The sequence below is a fragment of the Marmota flaviventris genome, chromosome 5 (genome assembly GCF_047511675.1).
Source record: "Marmota flaviventris isolate mMarFla1 chromosome 5, mMarFla1.hap1, whole genome shotgun sequence".
Lineage (NCBI taxonomy): Eukaryota > Metazoa > Chordata > Mammalia > Rodentia > Sciuridae > Marmota > Marmota flaviventris.
The window spans coordinates 118528325-118555782 of record NC_092502.1 but is presented as its reverse complement, the minus strand read 5'-3'; the positions used below and the strand labels follow the sequence as shown (position 1 = coordinate 118555782).

The 27458-nt window shown below is 38.2% G+C and overlaps 1 protein-coding gene across 5 annotated transcripts in view; it reads right to left on the bottom strand.

The window, feature by feature from the left end:
* The window catches only part of Depdc1b (DEP domain containing 1B), a 142144-nt gene that overhangs the window by 78391 nt on the left and 36295 nt on the right, over positions 1-27458 (bottom strand). For 3 of the 5 annotated variants that reach the window (XM_071612580.1, XM_071612581.1, XM_071612582.1), the window contains one exon: positions 14892-15157. In XM_071612580.1, the coding sequence (XP_071468681.1) occupies positions 14892-15157 (266 nt within the window). Of the gene's footprint in view, positions 1-14891; positions 15158-21685; positions 21862-22302; positions 22399-27458 lie in introns of those variants that run through there. The other 2 variants (XM_027938141.2, XM_027938142.2) reach the window with 2 other exon arrangements.

The following is a 27458-nucleotide window of genomic DNA, read 5'->3' as shown; positions in this document are numbered from 1 at the left end:
CACAAAAGGTACTTAATATTTGCCATCACGAACATTTAAAACTAAGCTGAGCCCCATGAGACATGCATGAAATCCCTGTGGTTAGGGAGGCTGAGCCAGGAGGATCACTAAGCCAGCCTCAGCAATTTAGAGAGACCCTGAGTAACTTAGCAAGACCCAGTCTCAAAATTTTAAAAATAATTTTAAAGAGGGTTAATAACAAAAGTAATTTTAAAAAGGCTCAGTGGTTAAGCACCTCTGGGTCTAATCTCTGTTACCAAAAAAATTTAAAAAAATAAAAACTTTAGAACTAATGTGTGTCTTAAAGATCTAGGACATCAGCTGGGGATATAGCTCAGTGTAGAGATGATCACATCAGGCTCTAAGCTCAATCCCCAGCACTGAAAGGAAGAAGGAAGGAAGGAAGGAAGGGAGGGAGGGAGGGAGGGAGGGAGGGAGGAAGGAAGGAAGGAAGGAAGGAAGGAAGAAAAAGATCTAGCTCAACTCTTTCATTTTATATTTGGGCAAACTGATGCCCAGGAAGGTAAGAACTTGTCCAGCTAACAACAGGATGGAGAAAGACAGATAAAGGGTGCCCAGGTATAATTGAATAGGATGTTCTATAGCACAGTAAGATAATAATGGGTGATAACAATATTTCAAAATAGCTAGCAGGAAGGATTTTAAATGTTTCCAAGAGAAAGAAATGATATATATCTGAGGTGATAAATGTGCCAATCATTCTGATCTGATCATGATACATTTATGGATGTGTTGAAATGTCACACTGTACCCAATGGATGAGTACAATTACTCTGTGCCCATTTAAAATAAAAATATAACTAAAAAGGGCTGGGGGTGTGTCCCAGTGGTAGAGTCTTGCTTAGCATCCCTGGATTCAATCTCCAGCACTCCAAAAGCAAAATAAAACAAACAAAAATATACTTAATTTTTTAAAAAAAAGGATATGGACTGGGGATGTGGCTCAAGCGGTAGCACGCTTGCCTGGCATGCGTGCGGCCCGGGTTCGATCCTCAGCACCACATACAAACAAAGATGTTGTGTCCGCCAAAAACTGAAAAATAAATATTAAAAATTCTCTCTCTCTCTCCCCCCCTCTCTCCCCCTCTCCCTCTCCCTCTCTCAAAAAAAAAAAAAAAAAAAAAAAGGATAGCATAGACACAAAATTGTTTTGGGCAAGTTTATTTGTGCTCTCTATAAAATGAATATTTCTAAAACTAGAAACAAACCAGATGTTAAAGTAAAGAAATATCTAGCAAAAAATCAACTGGTGTCAGTTTTTACCATTTTCTGAAGAAAAAGACAGAACCCACCAACCACAACTCCATGTCCCCTCCTCTCCCCAACCACCACCAAATTCAACTGACCAACTCAAGATTGAAAAATGTTCCTTCCTGCTCTCTTAAGACATGAAAATAACTCACTGTGTCTCTACCTGCCCTGCCTTCCCGCATTTTGTCTTAGAATTTCAGACATTTAAATCTGTTTCCTGAAGAACTGGTCATATAGCTAAGGTGTGTTGGTATTACTTTAGAGCCAACTATAATATCAACTGAACCAAAAACACATGTTTTTCAGTGAAGTGTGCCTATGGTGCCTTTGTATGTATTAAAACAATGTCACATGTTGAAAAACAAGAATTCAGGACTTAATGGAATGAGAAAGAGCAAATAAAATATAAATCACACATACATTTTATACTTTCCTACTTAAAAAAAGATGTCCACTAGAGGGAGTAAGTGGTCCACTAAGACCTACAGCACAGTGATGAAAGAATTTCCCCAGGGCCACAGAAAAATGACTGAGGGGTCACATACCTCAAACAACTTGTATTCAGGTTCCTTTCACTATAGGTACAGAGACCTCAAATCTTTAGCTTATCCTACAGAAATTGGTCTTTTTCCCTTTTTGGGGGGGTGTGGGAGTCCTCATGATAATTTAACACATTTACACATTTGTGTAACCACCACCACAATCAGGAAACAGAATGGCTCCACTACTCCTCCCTGCTCTCACTTTATAGCATCTCACCCTTCCCCACCCAGTAGTACTCCCTTTTATAGAAGTACAATAATTACCCATTCAACCACTGAAGGACATTTAGGTTGTTTCCAATTGTTGGCAATTATTAATAAAACTGCCATAAAATATTCACTTACAAGTTTCCCTGTGGACATAAGTTTTCATTGATCTAAGGTAAATATCCAGGAGTAGGAGTACTGAGTCATATAATCTATGTATTTATTAACTTTAATAAGAACCTCTCAAACTGTTTTCCAAAGTGACCCAATCTAGACTTCTCCCCAGCAATGTATGGGATTTGCACTCAACATTGTAGTACTTTCATTTTAGCTATTCTAAATGTATATGTAATGGTATCTCATCATGGATTTAATTTGCACTTCCCAAAGGTTTACTATATTAAACATATTTTTGAGTGCTTATCTGCTATCTGTATACTTTCAAGTGTCTGTTCAAGCCTTTTGCTCATTTTTTCATTATTTATTTATTTATTTTTGGTACCAGGATTGAACTCAGGGGTACCCTGGCCACTGAGCCACATACCCAACCCTATTTTGTATTTTATTTAGAAACAGGCTCTCTGAGTAACTTAGGGCCTCACCCTTGCTGAAGCTGGCTTTGAACTCTAGATTCTCCTGCCTCAACCTCCCTAACCCCTAAGATTACAGGCATGTGCACACCACACCTGGCTTTTGCTCATTTTTTAATTGGATGGTTGCTTTACTACTGCTAAATTTATGCATTCTCTATATGTTCTCAGTACCAGTCCATTGTCACATGTGTGGTTTGCAAATGTTCTTCCCTGGCTACAGTTTGTCTTCTCAACCTCTTAATAGTGTCTCACAGCAAAAGTTTTTCATTTTGATGAAGCCCAGTTTATCTTTTCTTTTCTGATTGGTGTTTTTGGTGTTATGTCTTAAGAATCCTTTGTCTAACTTCAGGACATAAAGATTTTCTTCTGTTTTTCTATAAGTGTTAGTTTTACATTTACATCTATGGCCCTCTCTGAATTATGAAGTTCTGATTCATAATTAATTTTTTTGCATATAGATGAATGAACATACAACTGTTCCAGAATAACTTGCTGAAAAGAGTAAGATTTTTCCATTACATTGCTTTTCACCTGTCAAACATCAATTGACCTTGGAATGGGGATTTAGCTCAGTGGCAGAGCACTTGCCTAGCACATGCAAGGCCCTGAGTTCAATCCTCAGCAACAAGAACTTTTTTTAAAAAAAAGTCATATTTGTATATGTCTATTTTCAGACTCTCTAATCTGCCCCATTAATCTAAAACTTTTCTTTTCTTTTTTGAGACAGGGTCTTTCTATGTTGCCCAGTTGGGCCTCCAAAATCTGGGTTCAACCAATCCTCCTTCCTCAGCCTCCCAAATAATTGTGACCACAGGCATGTACCACTGCACTGGGGTTATGAAAGTTTTTGAGCATCATATCAGTGCTCAACATTTTTTAATGTGATGCTCAAAAAAAATTGGGGATTTGGGAGCAAGCACTTTGGATTTTAGATTTTCAGATTAGGGATATTCAATACATACTAACATACTATAGTCCTCACTTCTTTAACTAGATAATATGATTCCTCTGCTTTTGAAATTAAGACCTGTGACTATAACATTATTCCAAAAACCTGACAATAGCAAACTTTAGTTCAAAATTAAAATTAATATTTTAAAAATAGTCCACCAAAAAAGGACACCTAAGGAAAAGGTAATAGAGAAAAAGAGGGAGAACTAAAGTAAAAGAAAAAGAAATAGGAAAGTGAAAATAAAATCCATAAAGAACAGAAGGAACAAAAAAAGGGGGGATGGGATGGGACTCAGATACAGAGGCAGCAGAATAAAAGAAAAACGGTCCTGCACAATAGACCTCAAACATCACAACCAAGTCAGTGAATTCCTGTCTAACAGTAGGACACCTTCTCAGTCACAGCTACCCACCACAGCTGGGATCAGTTCTGAGAGCAAGTCAAGGGCTGGCACAGGGTCCTGACAACCAAAACCATCCTGCAAAAGTTGTGCTTTTAGAGTGCTTTCCTTGCATGCATAAGGCCCTGGGTTCAATCCCCAGGGCAAAAAAAAAAAAAAAAAAAAAAAAAATCCACAACTGTTCACTTTCTCATTAAATAGTCCAAAACAATCATCATAATGCACTTTTGTTAATTCTAGAACCCATAAAATTATGTTTAAATAACACCATGCAATTATTTATTCACATACACAGATAGACAGACACATTGATAAGTGTGAAGCTTCTTTTACCAGAACATTCCTGCTATTTTATTTAAACATTTTAAAAGGAAAAATGATTCTCTAAGGATAAAATACCCACCCTGTCTACCTTCTAGGATTGTCATGAAGATCAAGTGAGACCATGGAGATGAAACTGCCTCATAAAGTAGTACTCTCATGTTTGGAATCAAACACAGGGCTTCATGCATGCTAGATGTTATGGTTTAAATGTGGTGTCCCCTGTCAGCTCACGTGTGAGATAATACAGGAAGGTTTGGAGGAGAAATGATTGGGTTACAGCCTCAGCCTAATAAGTGACTTAATCCTGATGGGATTAACTGAAGTGGTAGGGTACAGCTGGAAGAGTTGGGAATTGAAGTGTGGCTTTGGTGTATATCTTTTGTATCTGGAGAGAGGACTTTCTGCCTCCTGGTTAGGTCACCATGATGTGAGCTGCATTCCTCCTCCACCCTCTACCGCCATGATGTTCAGCCCCAAGGAATGGGGCCGGCCTTTGGTAGACTAAGACAAAAAAAAAAAAACGTGAGCCCTCAAATAAACTTTTCCTCCTCTATAATTGTGGTGATCGGGTCCTTTATTCACAGCAGCAGAATAAACTGACTAAAACACTGGACAAGAACTCAACCACTGAGCTACGTCCCCAGACCTATGAAATGTCTTATAAAAGTACAAGATAATGTAACTGGTTCTCTTCCATCAGAAGTCAAGGGTCTTAAAGCTTTGTAAAGACAGACGACAGCCGTCTCACTCACTTCTGAGCTCCTGTTAGTGAAATCTAAAGTAGTCTTATCTGGGTTGGTTCCACAGTCTAGCAATTGTGAATTGTGCTGCTATGAACATTGATGTAGCATTGATGTAATGGAGGGAGACCCTCATTGTTATACAAAATTACATATAAGAGGTTGTGAGGGGAATGGGAAAATAAACAAGGAGAGAAATGAATTACAGTAGATGGGGTAGAGAGAGAAGATGGGAGGGGAGGGGAGGGGGATAGTTGAGGATAGGAAAGGTAGCAGAATACAACAGTTACTAATAGGGCATTATGTAAAAATGTGGATGTGTAACCGATGTGATTCTGCAATCTGTATTTGGGGTAAAATTGGGAGTTCATAACCAACATGAATCTAATGCATGAAATATGATATGTCAAGAGCTTTGTAATGTTTTGAACAACCAATAAAAAAATAAATAAATAAATAAAGTAGTCTTATCAGCAACAAAACCAGAACTCTTTCTAGTCATTGGTGTTGGTAGGAGGAGAGATGTGAGTAAACAGCGCTGGGCACTTCTCTGCAACATCTCTTATTATGGACAGTCGGATAGCAGGAGCTTCCTTTCCTTTCTTTCAAAATTCATTCTTCCCTTCTATTTTTACATAACTCTTTGACCAAAAAAAAAAAAATCATGAATAACAAACTTAAATGCATTCACAAGACAAAGATGACACACATTTTAAGTCTATAAATAATTTTTGACTCATCCCAAAATAAAGGTTTTACTCATCAAGTTTTTTATAAAATTATCCAACACATATATATGTAATTTCTCTCTTTAAAGATACAATAATCAAGGGTTAGGAGTAGAGCTTAGTGATAGAGTACTTGCCTAGCATTATAAAGGTTCTGGAGATCCCTAGCACTGGGTGGAGGATGCGGGGCAGGGGGTTGCAATCAGAGCATTAATATTTCATGTAGCGTTTTTGGAGTCCACAGACACAGAATACCTCCTTGCCCTTGCTTTATTTATATATGTATTTGGGTTGATTATATTTCCCTTACCTTCTTTATTTAATAAGAACTTCTTGAAGAAGACAGCTCAACATTTAATATGTATTACATAGTACTCAATGTATTACAGAAACTCTGTGAATATAAGCACATGCTGGCTACGCCAACTATCTCATTTGTTATCCTTTGTGTTGACTCGTCATGAACTAATTAATTAATTGAGCCAACCTCAACTTGTGGAAGTGGAGATAGCTTGGATAAGACAAAAACACAGACTTCAGAGATTAACTCCAATTTAAACTGTGACTCTTCCATTACTAACTAGATGACTTTAGTCAAGTTAATAACTTTGACCTTATTAATTTCCTTTAAAATTAGGAAGTTATCACCTACATATAGGTGTTGAGGTAACTGACAAATTATGCAACAAGTCTAGAACAGAGATGCTCTGGAATGCTAGTTTCTTTCTTCCCAGCAAGAATTCCTCTCCACTGTCCTGCCCAGCATTCCCAATACTGGGCTCCTCTTCCACAAAACTTGACCTTTAGAAGTATGTTCCTGAATTTGGCCACCTCATTGACTCTCCATCTATCATCAAATCTCACCGGCCTCTAGCTCATAATCTCCTGCTCTGCTTTCATGATAAATTGGCACCAATACTCTTCACCTATGGGAAGTAGACGGACACACAGAAGGTAAGGCAATACAACACAGCTCTTCCTGGAACACTGGTACACAACTGAAATGGTCCTGAGCCCCAGTCATAGGAGCCTGCATGTGTGCGACAGCTGACTGCACACTCGTTAGCTCACTATCTATTCAAGACAGGGTCACCTTCATAAATGATTTCCACATCTAAATAGACTTCATTCTAGATTAACCTAAAAAACTGGGAAAAGTAGTAGCTAAGTTACAGAATATTCACTTGGGAAAATAAAAAGCCACAATGAATTTCAGGTGGCAAATAATGAAAGAAAATACTGATCCCTTTATGACTCATAGTATTCTATTAGAGAAACTGGGGGAAAAATCATTACAGTTGGCTCTGAGCATCCATTGGTTCTGCATCCTCAGATTCAATAAACCATGCATCAAAATATGTAAGAAGCCAGGCACTGTGGTGCACACCTTTAATCCCAGCAACTCAGGAGGCTGAGGCAAGAGAATTACAATTGTATCCATAGATTTTTAGGGATCTGAAGAGAGGCCTAGAACCAATGCCCCAGGGACACATAGAGAGGACTGTATTTAATGAAGGAAAGTAATCTGTTTGGGGTACTCTATTTTTTTAAAAAGGAGGTACCTGACTAAGTGTCCATACTAAAATGAAACATTCTGGCAGTCAGTGCTGGTGGTCAGTTCCTAATATTCCTTCTTTACTCTCTCCTGAGGATTCACAAGTCTCAATAGGAGATATCCAATTTAAGGTCACAATGGGACAAATTGGGAGTCACTCATCCAGAGAATCTTTTAGAAGTGTTCTAGCTAAATCTTTATGGGGTATAAGCAATTAAGAGTTTCTCAAGAGAATAATCACTTAAGAATCCCCAATGAAGTATACCATATGGAACCAGGGCAAGAATTTTCATTGCCTGATGCTAATAAGCACTAAGATTCCAGAATAAGCTATTATCATTCAGAATTCTAATTAAAAGTTGGATCAGCAAAACCAGAAATGAAATAGCCACCAAATGGAGAGACAACTAAATACCCAGAGGACAACCCTGGTATGTGATGAAACTTTATAAGAAAGTTTGACTCAAAATGAACAGCAATGTTTGTTCTTGGCCCACCCTCATCCTCCTCTGCCTTGTTCAGAGGCTAATCCAAGAGGGAGAAAAAGAAATGGTTCAGGTATTTTAAAAAAAAAAAGCCAAGTTTTTTTCAGCTCAAAGCTACATGGCCCAGTGAAACATGCTCATTACATGTGTTGTAATGACATCCCTTTTCTCTGTTGGAATAAAAGAAAGCAAATAAGAGTCTGCCTCCTCCATTTTGTCCTTTCATTTCCTCTAAAGTTCTTAGTCCTTTGGCAAGCTTCTCTGCAGATAATTCAACAGTTCTCTTCTGGTCTTGTGTGACTTCATTCCTCATTAGTCTTCTCCCATAATGGAAGTCTACCCTTTCAATAATATAATAGTCTAGTGTGTTAGTCAGAAAGAAGTATAAGGAGGCCCCGGTCCCACCACCAGCAGACACCCGCCAGAGTTCCAGCTCCAGCACAGGACCGCCTCTTCAAACCAGCAGGCCACTGCAGGAGCCCAGGCCCAGCCCAGATCCTCCCACACCAACCTGAGTGGGACCCAGGTTCACACTAGGCCCTGGTCCATCCCATCATCGCCAGAGCTCAGGCACAGCTCTGCCTGTTCAGGCCAATAGACCACCGCAAGAGCTTAGGCCTGGGCCAGATACACCCACACCGACATACACGGGACCCAGGCCCAGGGTAGGTCCAAATTCGCCACCACCCCCAAACCTGGGAGCCCAAACCTAACTCACTTCCATCTTGGGACACTGTAGACATCACCATAGCCTTCCCCCAAAACAGACAGGGCCTAGAAGCAACTACATCTCAGAGTAGGCATCCCAAAGACAGTGTAAGGCCCACTCTTTCAACCCATCTCTTAAGACATTGCAGAGGGTCACCTCCACTATTATCTCAAGCTACCTTGGCTATCACTGCCATTACCTTTAGTTGCAGTAGCATACAATGAGGGACACCAGCAGGGTCTGGAAGCCCAACATCAAGGTGAGGTACAGACAATCTGCATAGGTTCTACAAAATATAGGGTAGAAACTGTAATATCTCAGATCCACACTGCAAGAAAGGAAGACACATAGACAACATAAAAAAACAAGGGAGGAGCGGGCTGGGGTTGTGGCTCAGAGGTAGAGTGCTTGCTAGCACATACAAGGCCCTGGGTTCGATCCTCAGTACCACATATGAATAAATAAATAGAATAAAGATACTGTGTTCAACTATAACTAAAGAAAATAAATATTAAAGGTGGGGGCTGGGGTTGTGGCTCAGTGGTAGAGCCTGGCACATGAGAGGCACTGGGTTTGATCCTCAGCACTATATAAAAATAAATAAATAAGATGAAGGTATTGTGTCCCTCTACAACCCCAAAATATTTTTTTAAAAAAGGGGGGTAGGAAAGTACCCCAAACAAACCAGAAAACTATAATAATAGAACCCATGGATAGTGAAGTTGAAGAAATGTCAGAGAAGGTGTTCAGAAGGTTCATAATTAAAATGATCTGTGAGTTAAAGAATGACCTAAATGAGCAAATTACAGGCAAAAATTGATCATTCCAACAAGAAGATAAGAGAGCAAATATAGGTAGCAAAAGATTACTTCAAGAAAGAGGTAGAAACTCTGAAAAAAAAAAAAAAACCAGTCAGAAATCCTTGAAATGAAGAAAACAATAAACCAAATAAAAAACTCAATAGAAAGCATAACCAACAGACTAGATCACTTGGAAGATAGAACATCAGATAATGAAGACAAAGTATACAATCTAGAAAAAAAGGTTGGCCACAGTGTGAAAACACTAAGATACCATGAACAGAACATCCAAAAATTATGAGACAGCATCAAAAGACCAAATCTAAGAGTTATTGGGATAGAGGAAGACATAGAAATTCAAACCAAAGGAATGCACAATCTCTTCAATGAGATAATATCAGAAAATTTTCCAAGCATGAAGAAGAAATTGGAAAACCAAATACAAGAGGCTTACAGGACACCAAATGTACAAAATTACAACAGATCTAAACAAAGGCACATTATAATGAAAGTGCCTAGCATACAGAATAAAAATAGAATCTTAAAAGCTGCAAGAGAGAGGAATCAGATCACATATGGGGGGAGACCAATTTGTATCTCAGCAGATTTTTCAACCCAGACCCTCAAAGCCAGGAGATCGTGGAACAACACATACCAAGCTCTGAAAGAAAATAGATGCCAACCAAGAATCTTATATCTAGCAAAATTATGCTTTAGATTTAATGATGAAATAAAAACCTTCCATGATAAACAAAAGAATTTACAACTAGAAAGCCTGCACTACAGAACATGCTTGGTAAAATATTCCATGAAGAGGAAATGAAAAACAATGATGAAAAACAGCAGAGGGGGGATTACACTAAAGGAAAGATAATCAAAGGAGAAACCAAGTCACGTTAATTTGTATCAAATCATGTCTCAATAATAACCCTGCATGTTAATGGCCTAAACTCATCAATCAAAAGACACAGACTAGCAGATTGGATTAAAAAAAAAAAAAAAGACCCAACAATATGCTGCCGCCAAGAGACTCATCTCATAGGAAAAGACATCCACAGACTGAAGATGAAAGGTTGGGAAAAAACATATCACTCACATGGACTGTGGAAGCAAGCAGGAGTCTCCATCCTCATATCAAATAAAGTAGATTTCAAGCTAAAGTTAATCAAAAGGGATAAAGAAGGACACTACATACAACTCAAGGGAAATATACACCAACAAGATATAACAATTATAAATATATATGCCTCAAGCAATGGAGCATCTACATTCATCAAACAAACACTTCTCAAGTTCAAGAGTCGAATAGACTACAACACAATAATTTTGGGTGACTTTAACATACCTCTTTCACCACTGGATAGATCTTTCAAACAAAAGCCGAACAAAGTAACTATAGAACTCAATAATACAATCAATAACTTAGACTTAACTGACATATATAGACTATTTCATTCTTCAACAAGCGAATACACTTTCTTCTCAGCAGCACATGGATCCTTCTCTAAAATAGACCATATACTATGCCACAAACAAACTCTTAGCAAATATAAAAAAGTAGAGATACTACCCTGCATTCTATCAGATCATAATGGAATGAAATTAGAAATCAATGATAAAACAAGAAATAAAAGCTACTCGAACATCTGGAGAGTAAATAATATGCTACTGAATGATCAATGGATTGCAGAAGACATCAAAGAGGAGATTAAAATTTATTAGAGGTAAATGAGAACAGAGATACAACATATTGAAATCTCTAGGACACTATGAAAAAGTTCTAAGAGGAAAGTTCAATGCATGGAGTTCATTCCTTAAAAAAGAAGAAAAACTCAACAAATAAATGACTTAACATTACATCTCAAAGCCCTAGAAAAAGAAAAACAAATCTATACCAAAAGCAGTAAAAAACAGAAAATGATTAAAATCAGAGCTGACATCAATGAAATTGAAACAAAAGAGCAATTGAAAAAATTGACAGAAAAAGTTGGTTCTTTGAAAAAATAAATAAAATTGACAGACCCTTAGCCATGCTAACGAAGACAAGGAAAAAGAAATCTCAAATTACTAACATACATGATGAAAAAGGAAATATCACAACAGACATTATGGAACTACAGAAGAGAGCTAGAAATTATTTTGAAAACTTGTACTCCAATAAAATAGAAAATATCAAAGGCACTGAAAATTTTCTAGAGTCATATGATTTGCCCACATTGAATCAGGATGATATACACAATTTAAACAGATCTATTTCAAGCGACGAAATAGAAGATGCCATCAGAAGCCTACCAACCAAGAAAAGCCCAGGACCGGATGGATGCACAGGCGAGTTCTACAAGACCTTTAAAGAAGAACTAATACCAATACTCTTCAATTTATTTCAGGAAATAGAAAAAGAGGGAGCACTTATAAACTCATTCTATGAGGTCAATATCATCCTGATTCCTAAACCAGGCAAAGACACATCAAAATAAAAAAAAATAAAAATAAAAAATCAGACCAATATCTCTAATGAACATAGATGCAAAACTTCTCAATAAAATTATGGCAAATCGAATACAAAAATATATCAAAAAGATAGTACACCACAATTAAGTGGGGTTCATTCCAGGGATGCAAGGTTGGTTCAATATACGGAAATCAATAAATGTAATTCATCACATCAATAGACTTAAAGAACCATATGATCATCTCAATAGATGCAGAAAAAGCATTTGACAAAATACAGTACCCCTTCATGATCAAAACACTAGAAAAACTAGGGATAATAGGAACATATCTCAACATTGTAAAAGCTATCTATGCTAAGTCCCAAGCCAACATCATTATAATTGGCGAAAAATTGAAAACATTCCCTCTAAAAGCTGGAACAAGATAGGGATGCCCTCTTTCACCACTTCTATTTAACCGAGTTCTTGAAACACTGGGCAGAGCAATTAGACAGATAAAAGAAATTAAAGGGATATGGATAGGTAAAGAAGAACTCAAATTAGCACTATTTGCCGACTATATGATTCTATACCTAGAAGACCCAAAAAAAATTCCACCAGAAAACTTCTAGAACTAGTAAATTAATTCAGCAAAGTACCGGGATACAATATCAATACCCATAAATCAAAGGCATTTCTGTATATCGGTGACAAATTCTCTGAAAGGAAAACTCCATTTACAATAGCCTCAAAAAATAAAATACTTGGGAATCAATGAAAGAGGTGAAAGACCTCTACAATGAAAACTACAGAACACTAAAGAAAGAAATTAAAGAAGACCTTAGAAGATGGAAATATCTACCTTGTTCTTGGATAGGCAGAATTAATATTGTCAAAATGACCATACTACCAAAAGCACTAGACAGATTTAATATAATTCTGATCAAAATCCCAATGAAACTCCACATAGAAATAGAAAAAGCAATCATGAAATTCATCTGAAAAAATAAGAGACCCAGAATAGCTAAAGCAATCCTTAGCAAGAAGAGTGAAGCAGATGGCATCACTCACTATACCAGACCTTAAACTATACTACAGATAAAGAGTAACAAAACCATCATGGTATTGGCAGCAAAATAGACTTGTAGAACAATGGTACAGAATAGAGGACACAGAGACTAACCCACAAAATTACAGTTATCTTATATTTGACAAACACACCAAAAACATACATTGGAGAAAAGATAGCCTCTTCAACAAATGATGCTGGGAAAATTAGAAATCCATATGCAACAAAATGAAATTACACCCCTATCTCTCACCATGCACAAAACTCAACTCAGAGTGGATCAATGACCTAGGAATTAAACCAGAGACACTGTGTCCATTAGAAGAAAAAGTAGGCCCAAATCTCCATCATGTGGGATTAGGCCCCAACTTCCTTAGTAATACTCCTTTGGCACAAGAATTATTATCAAGAATCAATAAATGGGATGGATTCAAACTGAAAAGCTTCTCTCAGCAAAAGAAACAATCTGTGAGGTGAATAGAGAGCCTACTAATTGGGAACAAATTCTTACCACATATGTGTCAAATACAGCACTAATCTCTAGGGTATATAAAGAACTCAAAAATCTTAACACCAAAAAAACAAATAACCCGGTCATTAAGTGGGCCAAGGAACTAAACAGATACTTCTCAGAAGAGGATATACAATCAATCAACAAATATATGAAAAAATGTTCAACATCTCTAGCAATTATAGAAATGCAAATCAAAACTACTCTAAGATTTCATCTCACTCCAGTCAGAATGGCAGCTGTTAACAATACAAACAACAATAAGTGTTGGCGAGGATGTGGGGAAAAAGGCACACTCATACATTGCTGGTGGGAATGAAAATTGGTGCAGCCATTATAGAAAGCAGCATGGAGATTCCTTGGAAAGCTGGGAATGGAACCACCATTTGACCCAGCTATCTCACTCCTTGGTCTACACTCAAAGGACTTAAAAACAGCATACTACAGGGACACAGCCACATCAATGTTTATAGCAGCACAATTCACAATAGCTAAACCAATCTAGATGCCCTTCAGTAGACGAATGGATAAAGAAAATGTGGTATATATACACAATGGAATATTATTCAGAATTAAAAGAGAATAAAATCATGGCATTTGCAGGTAAATGGATGAAGCTGGAAAATATAATGCTAAGTGAAATTAGCCAATCCCAAAAACCAAATGCCAAATGATTTCTCTGATTTAAGAATGCTGCTCCACAATATGTTGGGGGTGGGTGGTAGTGGGGGAGGATTAAATGAACACTAGATAGGACAAAGGGAAAAAGGAGAGGGAGGGGAAGGGAGGGGACATAGGGGTAAGAAAGATGGTGAAATGTGATCGTCTTCATTAACCTAAGTATTTGTAAGAAGACATGAAGGATGTGACCCTACTTTGTGTACAACCAGAGATATGAAAAATTGTGTTGTATATGTAATATGAATTGTAATGCATTCTGTTGTCACATATAATAAATCAAAATTTTAAAATAAATAAAATAAATATAATAAATCAAAAAATTTAAATAAATAAAAATTTTTAAAAAAAGAAAATAAAAGAAAGAAGTACAAGGAAAGAGACCTACATTTTCTCTTGGATTACCCGGTGGTAAACAAAATAGCACTAAAATGTGAACAAAAAATGTTTGGATAATAGCAGATTTGCATGGCCAGATTTAATTTAAGAATTCTAGCATAATTCTTCATATGGTTGAGGTGTGTAAGGATCAGAAACATTCTGCCAACTAGAATACAGGAATCCCCAAGGCTCAGCAAAGCTTCATTGAACCCAGAGCTATTTTCACCCTTTCAAATTCTCTAGAAGTACTAAATTATTGCAACCAGATGAACAGAAAGCAAGAAAAAATTTTGCTTACTGAAAACTCATTATGACAAAAGATTGTTCCAGGGTGCCCACAGGGGCCAAGAAAAAATGAAATAAGTTTTACTGCAGGGATACATTTAATTCACTTGTTATACAACAAATAATTGCTTTAATGAACAAGGTAAATTCTCTCCTGTCAAGAAGTTTCAACAGACCGAACCAGATCCACTCTGTATTCTTCCTTCAGGGTTTATATGTCGCCATTACCTGTATAAGTGACGATTGTCTTCAAAATCTTCCTGACCCCATTTTCCCTTAATGTCTTCAATAACGTGATTCTTCAGGAACTTTTTTAGCAGCTGGACTGTTTGTTTGCGAGTCACTTCAGGACCAAAGTTTTGACTGCACCTAAGCAACTCATGCAGCCAATCCACAGCTTCTGTGGCTGTGAAGCAATGTTCATAACTCTTAAAACGACAACGATGTTTCCGTAATGGCATCCTGGCACGAAAAAGCTCCACTGTTTCATTCCACTAGGTTAAAAGAAGAGAAAGACATTTAGTCATTAACTGATTTTTTTTTAAGTTATTATATTCTAAATACTTAAATCAATTGATGTGATTTTTCATTTAAAAAACTGTTTGGATAATAGATGGCAACTTGAAAGATTTTTATTTACAGCCTTCTATGAAAAATGTTCTAGAATGGATGGTGGTAAAAGCTGCAAAACAGTGTGAATTTACTTAATGTTACTGAAGTATACACTTAAAAATGGTTAAGGGCTGAGGATATCACATAATGGTAAAGCTCTTGCCTAGCATGCACAAAGCCCTGGGTTCTATCCCCAGCACCACTAAAAAAAAAAAGCAACTTTTCAAGGGTAGTTCACCGTCCATTCACCCCACCAAAAATATATATATATATTGAGGAAGTAATGGCCAGTGAGGCACCCAGCACACTCATCTATTCTCCCTCTGGATAGAACCAAAGTGTGTGGTGGTGTGTTGAAGTGAGTGGCCATAAGAGAGAACTGCAATTCAACTACAGAAAGATGGAGACCTGGTGAGGTCTGGAGATCCGAACAAAAGCAATAGCAAGAAGAACAGAGTGCTCCAATGCCTGCAGCCCAGCACCATGGCCAGGAGAGGGGAAGTCTCCCGTCTGACACAGTAAAAGTGAGAGTCCTAGCAAGTGCTATTGGCACAGAAGCCAGCACCTTGCAAACATAGAGCATAAACAGGTAACAGTCCTGGGGGTCTTCACAGCAGGCTAGCTTTAGAGAAGTTCACTGTACCCCCCAGTGAACTCCCAAGAAGCTGTAGCCAGGAATCATCTTGAGAAAGGGCCTATTGTCTGAGTTTGTAATGCTCTGAAGGTCAGACACCCCTACATATTATTCCCATCTCTGGGACCCTGCAGTCATCCCATTATACTACTTCAGCAGGAAGATGCCTCATGAGAGGGTCTTGGTTCAAGAGAGCAATTAAAATAAATCCACTCGGAGTTGTATGATGGGGGGGAGGATGGTAGAATTTGAGGAATGGGGAATCTATCCTCTGAGACTAGGGACAGGACAGTCACAAGTGGTTCTAAACAACCGCAAGGACCAAGGATACCAGGATCACGAGCAGCAACAGATCATATGGTTCCTGCCACCCACCCCCAGCACTGAACTGTGGGATTCCATTGCTCCCCTCCCCTCTGAGTCATCAAGGCAACTGTTGATTTTGCTCTGCCTGTCCCCCACCTTCACCTGAAGCTTCAGAGAGAGCCTATACCTGGCACTGCCTGCCTTCTGCACTAGCTTGCAGGCAATCAACTCAGCTGAGAGGGATTTTAACTAGGTTCAGCCAAGACTGAACTCCTTACTCAATACCTGGCAGGTACTACAACTGAAAGAATAGAGCCCTGGCCAACACATTGCCCCTGGGATTCATAGCCTAAAAGATCCCAGAGGGAAGTTTTGTAAGGCATAGGCCACATCATCTACCCTTGCTTACTCTTCCAAGCACATTGGCTGGGCGGAATATTTTTCTGTTGTTTTTTCTTTTGTTTATTTGGTTTCTCTCTCTCTTTTTTTTTTTTTTTTTTTTTTTGTGCTCCCCTCCATTTTTTTTTTTTTTTTAATGGTTTTGTTTTGTTTTGTTTTTCTTCCCAGTGTGAAAGATCAGGCACAGGACCTTTTTACAATGGGTAGGTACTCTACCAATGAGCTACTCAAAGCTCAGTCGAGAGGAACTACACCCAGCTCCAGCCATAACCCAGTCCCATTTGAACCCTGGTAAGCACCTCTACTTAAAGAAGAGGGGGGGGAAATAAGTACCCAGCTGTCAACCTGTCTGTCCCGAAGCAGACAGAGCTAGGAAGAATCTGAGGTCCCACTCCTGCACAGACATCCCCACAACAGCAGCAGATACCACACATATGCAGGTCCTTTAAATTGGCCATACCTGAACCCTGTCAGATCATGCATTGCAGTAAAGACTGGATGTGAGTGCCATAGAGAGGGAAGCTGTGTTCTGGCCTCACCCCTCTTCATGAAGCTTCATGAAGTTGGGATATTATATAAATGCCTGTTAAGTTTATTTGATATCTAGTATAACTTAATTTTGATTTTTTTTTTTTTTTTTGGTCGAGTTTTTGGTCTTGGTTTATCTGTTGGTGAGAGTGAGGTATTAGAGTCCCACATGAATGTTGTACTGAGGTCTATTTCTCTCTTTAGGTCCAGTAGTGGCTCTTTCATAAAATTGAATGCTCTGATTTGGTGCATATAAATTTACAGTAGAGACTAAAAGAAATACAAAGGATCAAAGAAACAAAGAGTTGGTTCTTTGAAAAGACAAAATTAACAAATGTTTGGCTTGGATAAATCAGGAAAAAAAAGGAAGTCCCAAATAAATAAAATTAGAGGTGAAAAAGGAAACATTACAACTGATACCAGAGAAATTAAAAGGACGTTTAGGGATTATTTTGAAAAACTATATGTTAATAAATTGGAAAAAATAGAAGAAATAGATAAATTTCTGGACACATATGACCTATCAAAATTGAACCAATAGTCATAGTTGCCCTTACTCTTAATCCCAGAAACTCAGGAGAAGAATTGCATGTTTGAGCCCAGTCTTAGCAATTTAGTAAGTTTCACAACTTAGCAATACCCTTTCTCAAAATAAAATATAAAAAGGACTGAGAATGTAGCTCAGCAGAAAAGTTCTACTGTGTTCAATCCCCAGTACCCACCCCCCAAAAAAATTGAATATATGTTTAAAAGCCTCAATAAATTAAAAAGAAAAAGGTAACGAGACTGAATTAGTAATAAAATGTCTCCCAGCAATAAATAAGTTCAGAATGGTTTCACTGCCGAATTTTACCAAACTTTTAAAGAACTAACACCAATGCTCCTCAAACATATTCCCTAGAGTTGGAAGGGAAGGAACCCTTCTAAACTCATCCTTTGAGGCCAGCATTAACCTGCTACCAAAACTGGCAAGGACACAACAAAAAAAGAAAACCATAGACCAATATCCATAATAAATATAAACTCAAAAATTCTCAACAAAAAGTAACTGCAGCCGGGCATGGTGTGTCACACACCCGTAAACCCAGTGGCTCTGGAGGCTGAGGCAGGAGGATTGCCAGTTCAAAGCCAGCCTCAGCAAAAGCAAGGCACTAAGCAACTCAGTGAGGCCCTCCTCTCTAAATAAAATACAAAATAGGGCTGGGGATGTGGCTCTGGGTCAAGTACCCCTGAATTTAATCCCCAGGACCCCCTCCCCTACAAAAAGTAATTATAAATCAATTTCAACAACACATTTGAACTTGTGCCGTGATCAAGTAATTTTCATTCCAGGGATGCAAAAATGGCTCAACATAGTATCAAGGATACAAATTATATAATCATTTCAATACATGCAGAAAAGTCACTTGAATAACATTTAGCATCCCTTCATGATAAAAACCCTGAACAATTTAGGTACAGAAGGATCACACTGCAACATAATAAAGATGATACATAACAAACATGTAGCCAACATCATATTGAATGGGAGAAAACTGAAAGCATTTCCTCTAAGATCGGGAACAAGACAAGGGTATCCACTCTCACCACTCTTATTCAGTATAGCACTATAAATTTTAGCAATAACTCCACGACAACTCAGCTTCTCCTACATCAGTGAATAGGAAATCAGGAGATCAAAATGTCTAAGGAAGTTGATTTATTCCACTCATACTGGAACCTTTACAGACATAATATTGACTCAGTCAGCATCCCACTAGTCAGCTGGCAGAGTGGACATTGGAGGTGTCCAAGTGTGCTCTATATAAAAATAGCCATAGGCTTTCCACAGCCCTATGCCAGAAGACTCCAATGGCACCACCAGCAATGTTCTTGGCATCCCTCAGAATTATTCCACCCATCATTAACTTTTGCCTAGTCTTTGCTTCTAAAACATAAGTGTGAGTAAATAATATTTCCTATTTGTCCCTGTAAACTAGAAATAGGTTTCTAACTTTTCTCCCCATTATCTTCTACATACATAATCTTCAAAATAACCATCTTTCAGAATGTGAAGAATTTACTCCAAACTACACAGCTAATGAGGACAACCAATTCATAAAGGTACTTCTTATCCTGTGATTGAGTTAAATCCCAAAGAGCCAAGCAGATAAAGAAAGGAATGTATATAAATAGAAGAAAATCCCTGCCCATAAAGAGTCGATCAACTAATTTCTCTATCTACTCACCTACCTTGCTAGTTTGTTGTCAGGTTAAATGAGATTAGGGCTATGAAATTCCTTTGCAAATGATAAAGTGTTTCTTAACTATATGGAAAATATGTACAATTTCAGGATAATCTCCCAAAACAAATTTTGGGGTTCAATCTATGCTATAGTCAGAAAGAATCTCTAGGGTCAAAGCAAAACCCTAGCAGGATATACAACTTGGCAAATATCTTTCAGGTACTTAATCTGATAATAAGATCTGGAATCCTGTCTTACAGTGATCAGCTTACTATATCAAGCACCCATGAACATCAAGGCCTTTCCACATACCATTTCCTGTTGCTACAACAAAATATCTGAGACTAGATAATTTATAAAGAATGAATGAATCTGACTTAACTTTCCTTTGTACTTATATGAAAACACCACAGTGAATCTCCACATCATGTAGAACCACAAGACTGTGATCCTAATAAGAATAAGATGTACTCCATGTTTGTATAACTATGTCAAAATATACTCTACTGTCATGCATGACTAAAAAGAATTAAGAGAGAGAAAGTTTATTTATTGGCCTATAGTTCTAGAAGCTGAGAAGTCTAGAACATAGCTCCAATATCTGGTGAGGGGGCCTTCTTGTTGCAACATAACATGGCAGAGAGCATCACATGGCAAGACAGAATAAGCATACTTAAGGTGTCTCTTCTTACAATGCCACTAATGCTACTATGGAGACCTTACCCTCATAACTTCTCAAATTCTTATACTCTCTCAAAGGCCTTACTTCAAAATGCCTTTGGGATTACATTTCCAAATATGAACTTTTGGGGTATACATTCAAACCACAGCCACACCTTTAAACAATTTTCATATATTTTTAATCATTGATTTTTTAGTTTTTTGTTTTGTTTTGTTTGGTTTGGTATAAGGGATTGAATCTGATAGTGCTATACCCTGTTCTTGGGTTTTTGTTTGTGGTTTTTGTTGGGGTTTTTTTGTTTGCTTTCCCCCAGGGTCTTGCTCATTAAGTTGGTGAAGCTGGCCTCAAACTTGCAACTCTCCTGCCTCAGCCTATATATGATTTTTTAATGTTCTGCTGATACCTAGCTTTCATATTTCATTAGAATTTTTGCACCAAAAAGTCCAGATCATCCAGGCACAATAGCAACTCAGGAGGCTGAGGCAGGATGATCACAAGTTCAAAGCCAATCTGGGCAATTTAGCAAGTCCCTGTCTCACAATAAAACAAAAAGGGCTGGTTAAGTAGCTCAGCAGTAGGGCACCACTGGGTCCAAGCTTCAATGCTACAAAAAAAGAATAAAAAAGCTTTTGCTACTGCTTACAAACACTATTCTCACTTATTTCTAATATAATTAGGTGGTTATTTGGCTATTGTGCTCGGAAAAAAAATAATTAGATTTTTGTTGTTTTGAGATGGGATGTTGCTATGTTGCCCAAGCAGTCCTCCAACTCTCAAGTCTCCTGCCTCAGCCACAAGAATAGCTGGAACTATGACTTGCACCACCACACCTGCTTCTGAATTAAGTCATCTTTAAGCAATCCAGCAATACACTATTCTCAGTCACCTTTAGAAAGAAAATATTCTGGCTGAGGGTGTATATCAGTGTTGACACTTGTGTTCAATCCCCAACACAGTAGAAAGAAAATATCCTATGTCAACAAAGAATATGAGAGAACTTGAGAATGTGACTTTTCCCATAGCATGCTATATTTAAAGAGACAAATGGAAGAATAAGGAAGAACAAAACAGATTTGTTTTGTGATTTAAAAATATTTTTGTCTCTTATTTCAGACTCTTAGTCTAAAGAAATCACACAACATAACTGTTTATAACATCACAAGCCAAACTATAAGATGCAACTCCTAGTATTGAAATATGCTTCCTGTTCTTTTCTCCAGGATATTTATTCCACCCCCTTCCTGTTTAGTATAAAAATATAAAAGCAGTACTATAAAGACAACTGGCCTGGGAGTTTCGAGAAAACAAAATTCCAGATCCAGTTGTACTTGCCACATACTGGCTGTGTAACTTTGCCACTCCAGCATATTTTCCTGGATATTCCTTAAGGGCACAAAGGGCAATGAGACTCAATTCCAAGTCAGATGTGGCCAGCAATGGTTGACAGACCAAGGAGTCAGTTTCCTTCCTCCCAATTTACCATCAGTTTCCATAGAAAGTCCTCTAAAAACTTGCCATGAACATTACCAAGGTGTCACCCTTTATTCCATTATGGTAATCCTCTGAGGCAGAAATCACAAAGTATATGCTCAAGGTCATAAAATAAATCAGGTACACCTCTTAACATTAAACTTGCCTTCCAAATGAAAAGGCAGCACCCTGGTTCAGTAGAGTCTGCAAAGGCTCTTTCAGATTATCCACCAAGGTCCATCCCTCAGGTCAATGCTGATGGAAACGCCACGGGCCAGAAACGTGCTAGAGCGATCCACCTCTGTTCTGAGCACCGTTAGAAAGGACACTTCGGGGAGTGTCAACAAGTGTCACACAGGAAGAAGACACGCCTTGCCTAAAATGCCGCAAAGGATGAGATTTACAGTGGGTGGGGTGGCCCTAGGGTTTCAGGTTGGGTCTTTCTCCTCCCAGCCGCAGGCGTTAGGTGCAAGGGGACAAAGGCAGGAGGGAATCAGCCTGGTTTTCGCAGCGCTTTCAATCTGGAGGCCCAGTATATTGCGGAGAACCCAGGCAACGTCTCAGGAACGATGCTGTACCCACTCCCCACGGCTCGGGTGCCGACCCCTTAGCCCCTTTTTAAAGGTTCGTTCAGGAAGAAATCGCAGACCCAGAGGAAAGTCTTCACAAATCGGTCCAGCCTGCCCGGCAGAAGCTAGAGCTGATTATTCGCTGGCTGTCCCAGGACAAGCCACGAAACGGCAGCGCCCGCGGCTCCGCTCAGGCCCCCGCACCCTCACTCACCAGCTTGGTGGCCCGGTAAGGCCCGGGCCCCACGATGCGGTGCTCCATGGCCCGCACGCAGCTAAGGCTGCGGCAGAGACCGCGCGGATCCCGAGCCGGCCGCGCAGCAGTTTGAATCTCAAGCCTGCGGGCTCCGGGTCCTGATTGGTCCGCACGTGGCGGCACGTGGCCGGAATTGGGCCAGGTGGGCGGAGCCCAGCGTTTCCACGGAGACCTCCTGCTACAGAGGCAGCTGCAGTCACCTAACCGCCTAGGGTGAAGAGAGGGCCAACCCTCGGTGTGACTGCCTGTGCGAGGGTGTCTCCATCCCACGCTGGGCGGAGCTGCCTGGCACCCTTCTCGGACGCTCCTGTGGCCAGCCCACTCCACACGCTCTCTGGAAAAAAGGCTTATGGAGGTGTGAAACCCGGTGCATAGATAAATCCCAGTTAGCCACACCGAGTGCACCGTGAACCTGCAGGTGCTGCTAAGATTGGGAGAAGTGGGAGATGAAATAAAGCAACTTGACAGCCTGTACAAGTTGAGGGGCATTTAAAAACTAGATAAAGGCGGAGAGCCACGAGGAGTGTATCTAGAGTGTACTAGCAAAAATAATTGGAAAAGATCCCAGATAGCTCCAGTTGTGCTGTCTTGATAGAAGATAGTAGTCTGCCCCATCCACCCCCACCTTGCCTGCCCCCTTGAGTTTTCTGTTACATCGAATTGAAACTTTCAGTACTTTGTTATAGGTCTGAGTACTTTTTTGCTGCTCAGAGTTAACTTACCCACCCTTTGCCCCCACCCCAAGAATTGTTGGTCCTATTTGCAACTTTTCAAAGGCACAACAGAGGCCATGACTCTAGATATCTGTGACTCGAGTTCAGAGTTCAAGTCTAATTACCTCAGTGAGCACCCCTAATAGCCGTAAAGGATGGGACTCCCATCTTAATGGCACCCTCATAACCCATCTCCTCCTATTTGTGCTTTAGATATGTATTTAACCACATTTTAAAAGCCAAAAAAAAAAAAATCCTGAGATGCATATATATTACTTTTGTAACCAGAAAAAGAAATAAGGTAGGGTTTTCTTATTATTACTTCCAGTAAGTGAATGCTATCACAACTTTTTTTTTAAAACCTCCAAACTCCATGAAAGAGATCTAGTTGTACTTGGCAAAGGCTACCAAGGATACTCTGTCCTTAGCACAAGAGAAAGATGTAGAAATTTTAGAGTCTTGTACATCTGGGACCTACCATGGTGGTAGAACTGCAATATGGTAACAAAACATGCCTACAATGAAATTATGTAGCTTTCCACTTCTGTGGAAATCACCTGTATGGAAGTTTGATAGGTCTGGGTTTCAATAATTATTGCTATTACTTACTAGTTAAGTAACTTCAAGCTAATTATTTAATTCCCTGGTAAAATAGAAATATTGATGATTATCTGGCAGAGTTGTTGTAAGGACTTGAGATGATGCATTAAAGTGCTAAATATAGTGCCCATGTATAGCAGTAATAGAAATATCTTTAAAAATAAAAATCATACCAAGCCCAGAATGGTAGTGCACTCCTGTAATCCCAGCGACTCAGGCTGATGCAGGAGGATCACAGATTTGAGGCCAATATCAGCAACTTCAAGGCCAGTCTTGGCAACTTAGTAAAACCCTGTCTCAAAAAATAAAAAGGACTGGGGATGAAGCTAGTGGTAAAGCAGCCTGTGTTCAATCCTAGTACAGAAGAAGGAGGAGGATGGGGAGGTAGGTTAGAGAAGGAAAGGAAAAATTGAAAATTTAAAAAATTATGTCAGCTTCTTAAGCATTTTCCCAAGAATCCATTATGAGCCATGAATAAGCTAATTCTTGATAACAGAAAGGCATATCTTCCAAGAATCTACCTATCAGTGGAGACATATCACATATCAGCATCACATAAAAACAATTCAGAAACTCTTATTTTCTCTCTGCCCCCAAAAGTCAATGCTTTCTACCTTATCAACCTGTGCTCCAAACACAGTGGCCCTCTTTCTGTCCTTAAATGTGTTCCTACCTCACAGCCTTGTACTATTTCCCTACCAGGGATGGATGTTCCTGCCCCAGTTCTTGGCATAGTCTTCTCCATCTCACCATTCAAGTCTCAGTTCTAACCTACAACCAACCTGCAAGTCTTGCCTTAACCTTGCTGTGTAGAGGTCTCACACCCCACCCCACACTTGTACTATTTTCTTTGCTTCATAGCATTTAGCTGTACCTAACATTAATTTTTATCTTCTACCTCTATAATAATGGTTATCTAATAAAGGGGTTCCAATTCCCAGTAGCATATTGGACATTCGTAGGGATGTTTTCTGGTTTTCATACTATGAGAGGGCCCCCACTGGACAGAGGCCAGAAGAGCTAGATGTTCTTTGATGCCTAACTCAGGTCATACAACCAGCAATCCTTGTTCTTCATAACTTTTTGATGACCCACTGGATGTTCAGGTAAGTGAAAAATCTGTTCATAATTAGCTGAGCCTAGAACCTTACTTCATTTTGCATATAAATAAAAGATATTTTGGGCAATGAAATTAAACCCCTATCTCTCACCCTGCACAAAACTCAAAGTGGATCAAAGACTTAGAACAGAGACCTTACACCTATCAGAAGAAAAAGTAGGCCCAAATCTCCACCATATTGGCTTGGAAACTGACTTCCTTAACAAGACTCCTAAAGCACAAGAACAAAAATCAAGAATCAATAAATGGAATGGACTCAAACTAAAAAGTTTCTTCAGAGCAAAGGAAACAGTAATGTGAAGAGAAATCCTATAGAATGGGAGAAAATCTTTACCACATGCACCTTAAATAGAACTATAAGATATATAAAGAACTCAAAAAAATAAATAACCCAATCAATAAGTAGGCTAAGAAAATGAACAGACGTTTCACAAAAGAAATACAATCAATCAGCAAATATATGAAAAAAAAGTTCAACATCTCTAGCAATTACAGAAATGCAAATCAAAACTACACTGAGATTCCATCTTACTCTAGTCAGAATGGCAATTATCAAGAAGACGAGTAACAATAAATGTTGGCGAGAATGTCGGGGAAAAGGTACACTCATACATTAATGGTGGGACTGAAAATGGATTCAACCACTATGGAAAACAGTATGGAGATTCCTCAGAAAACTTGGGATAGAACCACTCTTTGACCTAGTTATCCCCCTCCTTGGTTTATATCCAAAGGACTTAAAAATCAGCATACTACATGATGTAGCCACATCAATGTTTATAATAGCTCAATTCACAATAGCTAAACTATGCAACCAACGTAGGTGCCCTTCAACAGATGAATGGATAAAGAAATTGTGGTATATATACACAATGTAATATTACTCAACCTTAAACAAGAATGAAATTATGGCATTTGCTGGTAAATGGTTGGAGGTAGAGAATATTATGCTAAGCAAAATAAGCCAATCGCAAAGAACCAAAGGCTGAATGTTTTCTCTGATGTTTGGATGCTAATTCACAAGAAGGGCGAGGGGGCTAGGGAAGAATAGAGGCACTTTGGATTAGGTGGAGGGGAGTGTAAGGAGGGGAGGAGTGTGGGGTGTGAAGGATAGGAGGATGAATCAGACATATTACCCTATGTGCATATATGATTACACAGCCAGTGTAATTTAAATCATGTACAACTAGAAGAATGAGAAGTTACTCCATTTATGTATGATGTGTCAAAATGTATTCTACTGTAATATATAACTAACTAGAAAAATAATAAAAAATGAGAAATAAAAATATATTTGGGGCAGTTTTAGTACACACTTAAGTGTACAAGAATATTATTCTCTGTTTTGTTCAAGACCATACCAAAAGTTACTATGTGAGAATGGCAATGCACTCTGTGGTGTCTGAAACATGTGCAAATGGCAGCCTGTTTCTATAGCTGCAGAATTCTGTGAAAAGTGCATATAGATACAATGTACTTATTTAGCTCTTGTTTGAAAATATTAGATACAGATTTAAAAAGGACAACAATGTTCAGTTGATTTTTTTGTTGTTAATTTTTCTTTAGTGTAAATGGACACAATACCTTTATTTTATTTTTATGTGGTGCTGAGAATTCAAACCCAGTGCCTCACACATGCTAGGCCAGCCCTCCACCACTGAGCCACAACCCCAGGCCCTTCAGTTGATTTTTATATGTTGATGCAAAATACTTGTCTATTTCATGATATCTTTCTGGCATAATATTGCTTAGACATTTATTTATGTTTTGAAATGAATGTTGCTTTATTATAAATGATTTTTCTTTTCTCCTTGTATAAAAGAATTAATTAGGTGTAGTCTGTTTATCAGCAAATTTTATTTCCGTTCTGATTCAGATGGCAGAGCAATAGCACCATCCCAGAAAACAAACTCCTACAAGGACCTCTTGCTTCCCACATACCTCGTTTCTAGAACAAGATCTGATGGGCAAAAGATAGTCTGTAAATATTTTCTAATAAAAAAATATTTTCTAATAAATGATACATATTTATTTTAATGTTAAAATGTTCTAATTTGCTCTGAGTAAAATTTAAGTGGGAGGAAGAGTCTAGTTTATCCTGTGGCTTTCCAGAATACACAATCTTCTCTCTCCCTCTCCAAAGGTACCCTAGTTGAATAAGCACAAAAACAAGCTTGTTTGTTTGTTTGTTTGTTTGTTTGATAGATTCATGTTTCACTAAACATCTATCTATATGATTTATCTCTAGGAACTTAGAATTGACCAAAATTGTGGCCTATTCCTTAAAAATATAAAAAATATTATGGTAAGTTATTTTGTTTTTTTACTTTTATTTTCCCTATTTTCTTCTTTATTCTGTGGCACTATGTAAATATATTATAAGCTGCCTTAGAGGCATCTACTTCTTTATTTATTTATTTAAATAAATAATAAAAGCATTTATTATTTATTTAAATAAATAAACAAGAGCATTTATTTATTTATATTAGGAAAAGCATTTGTTTAAATAAATAAAGGCATTTATTATTTTATTTAAATAAATAAAAGCTTTTAATTTATCTAAATAAAAGCATTTGTTTAAATAAATAAATAAAAGCATCTACTTCTTATGAGAAATGAATAATCTTACATTAATAAAGCAGCTTCCAAAGTTTTTTTTTAAAGTACCACATTTGAGAGTC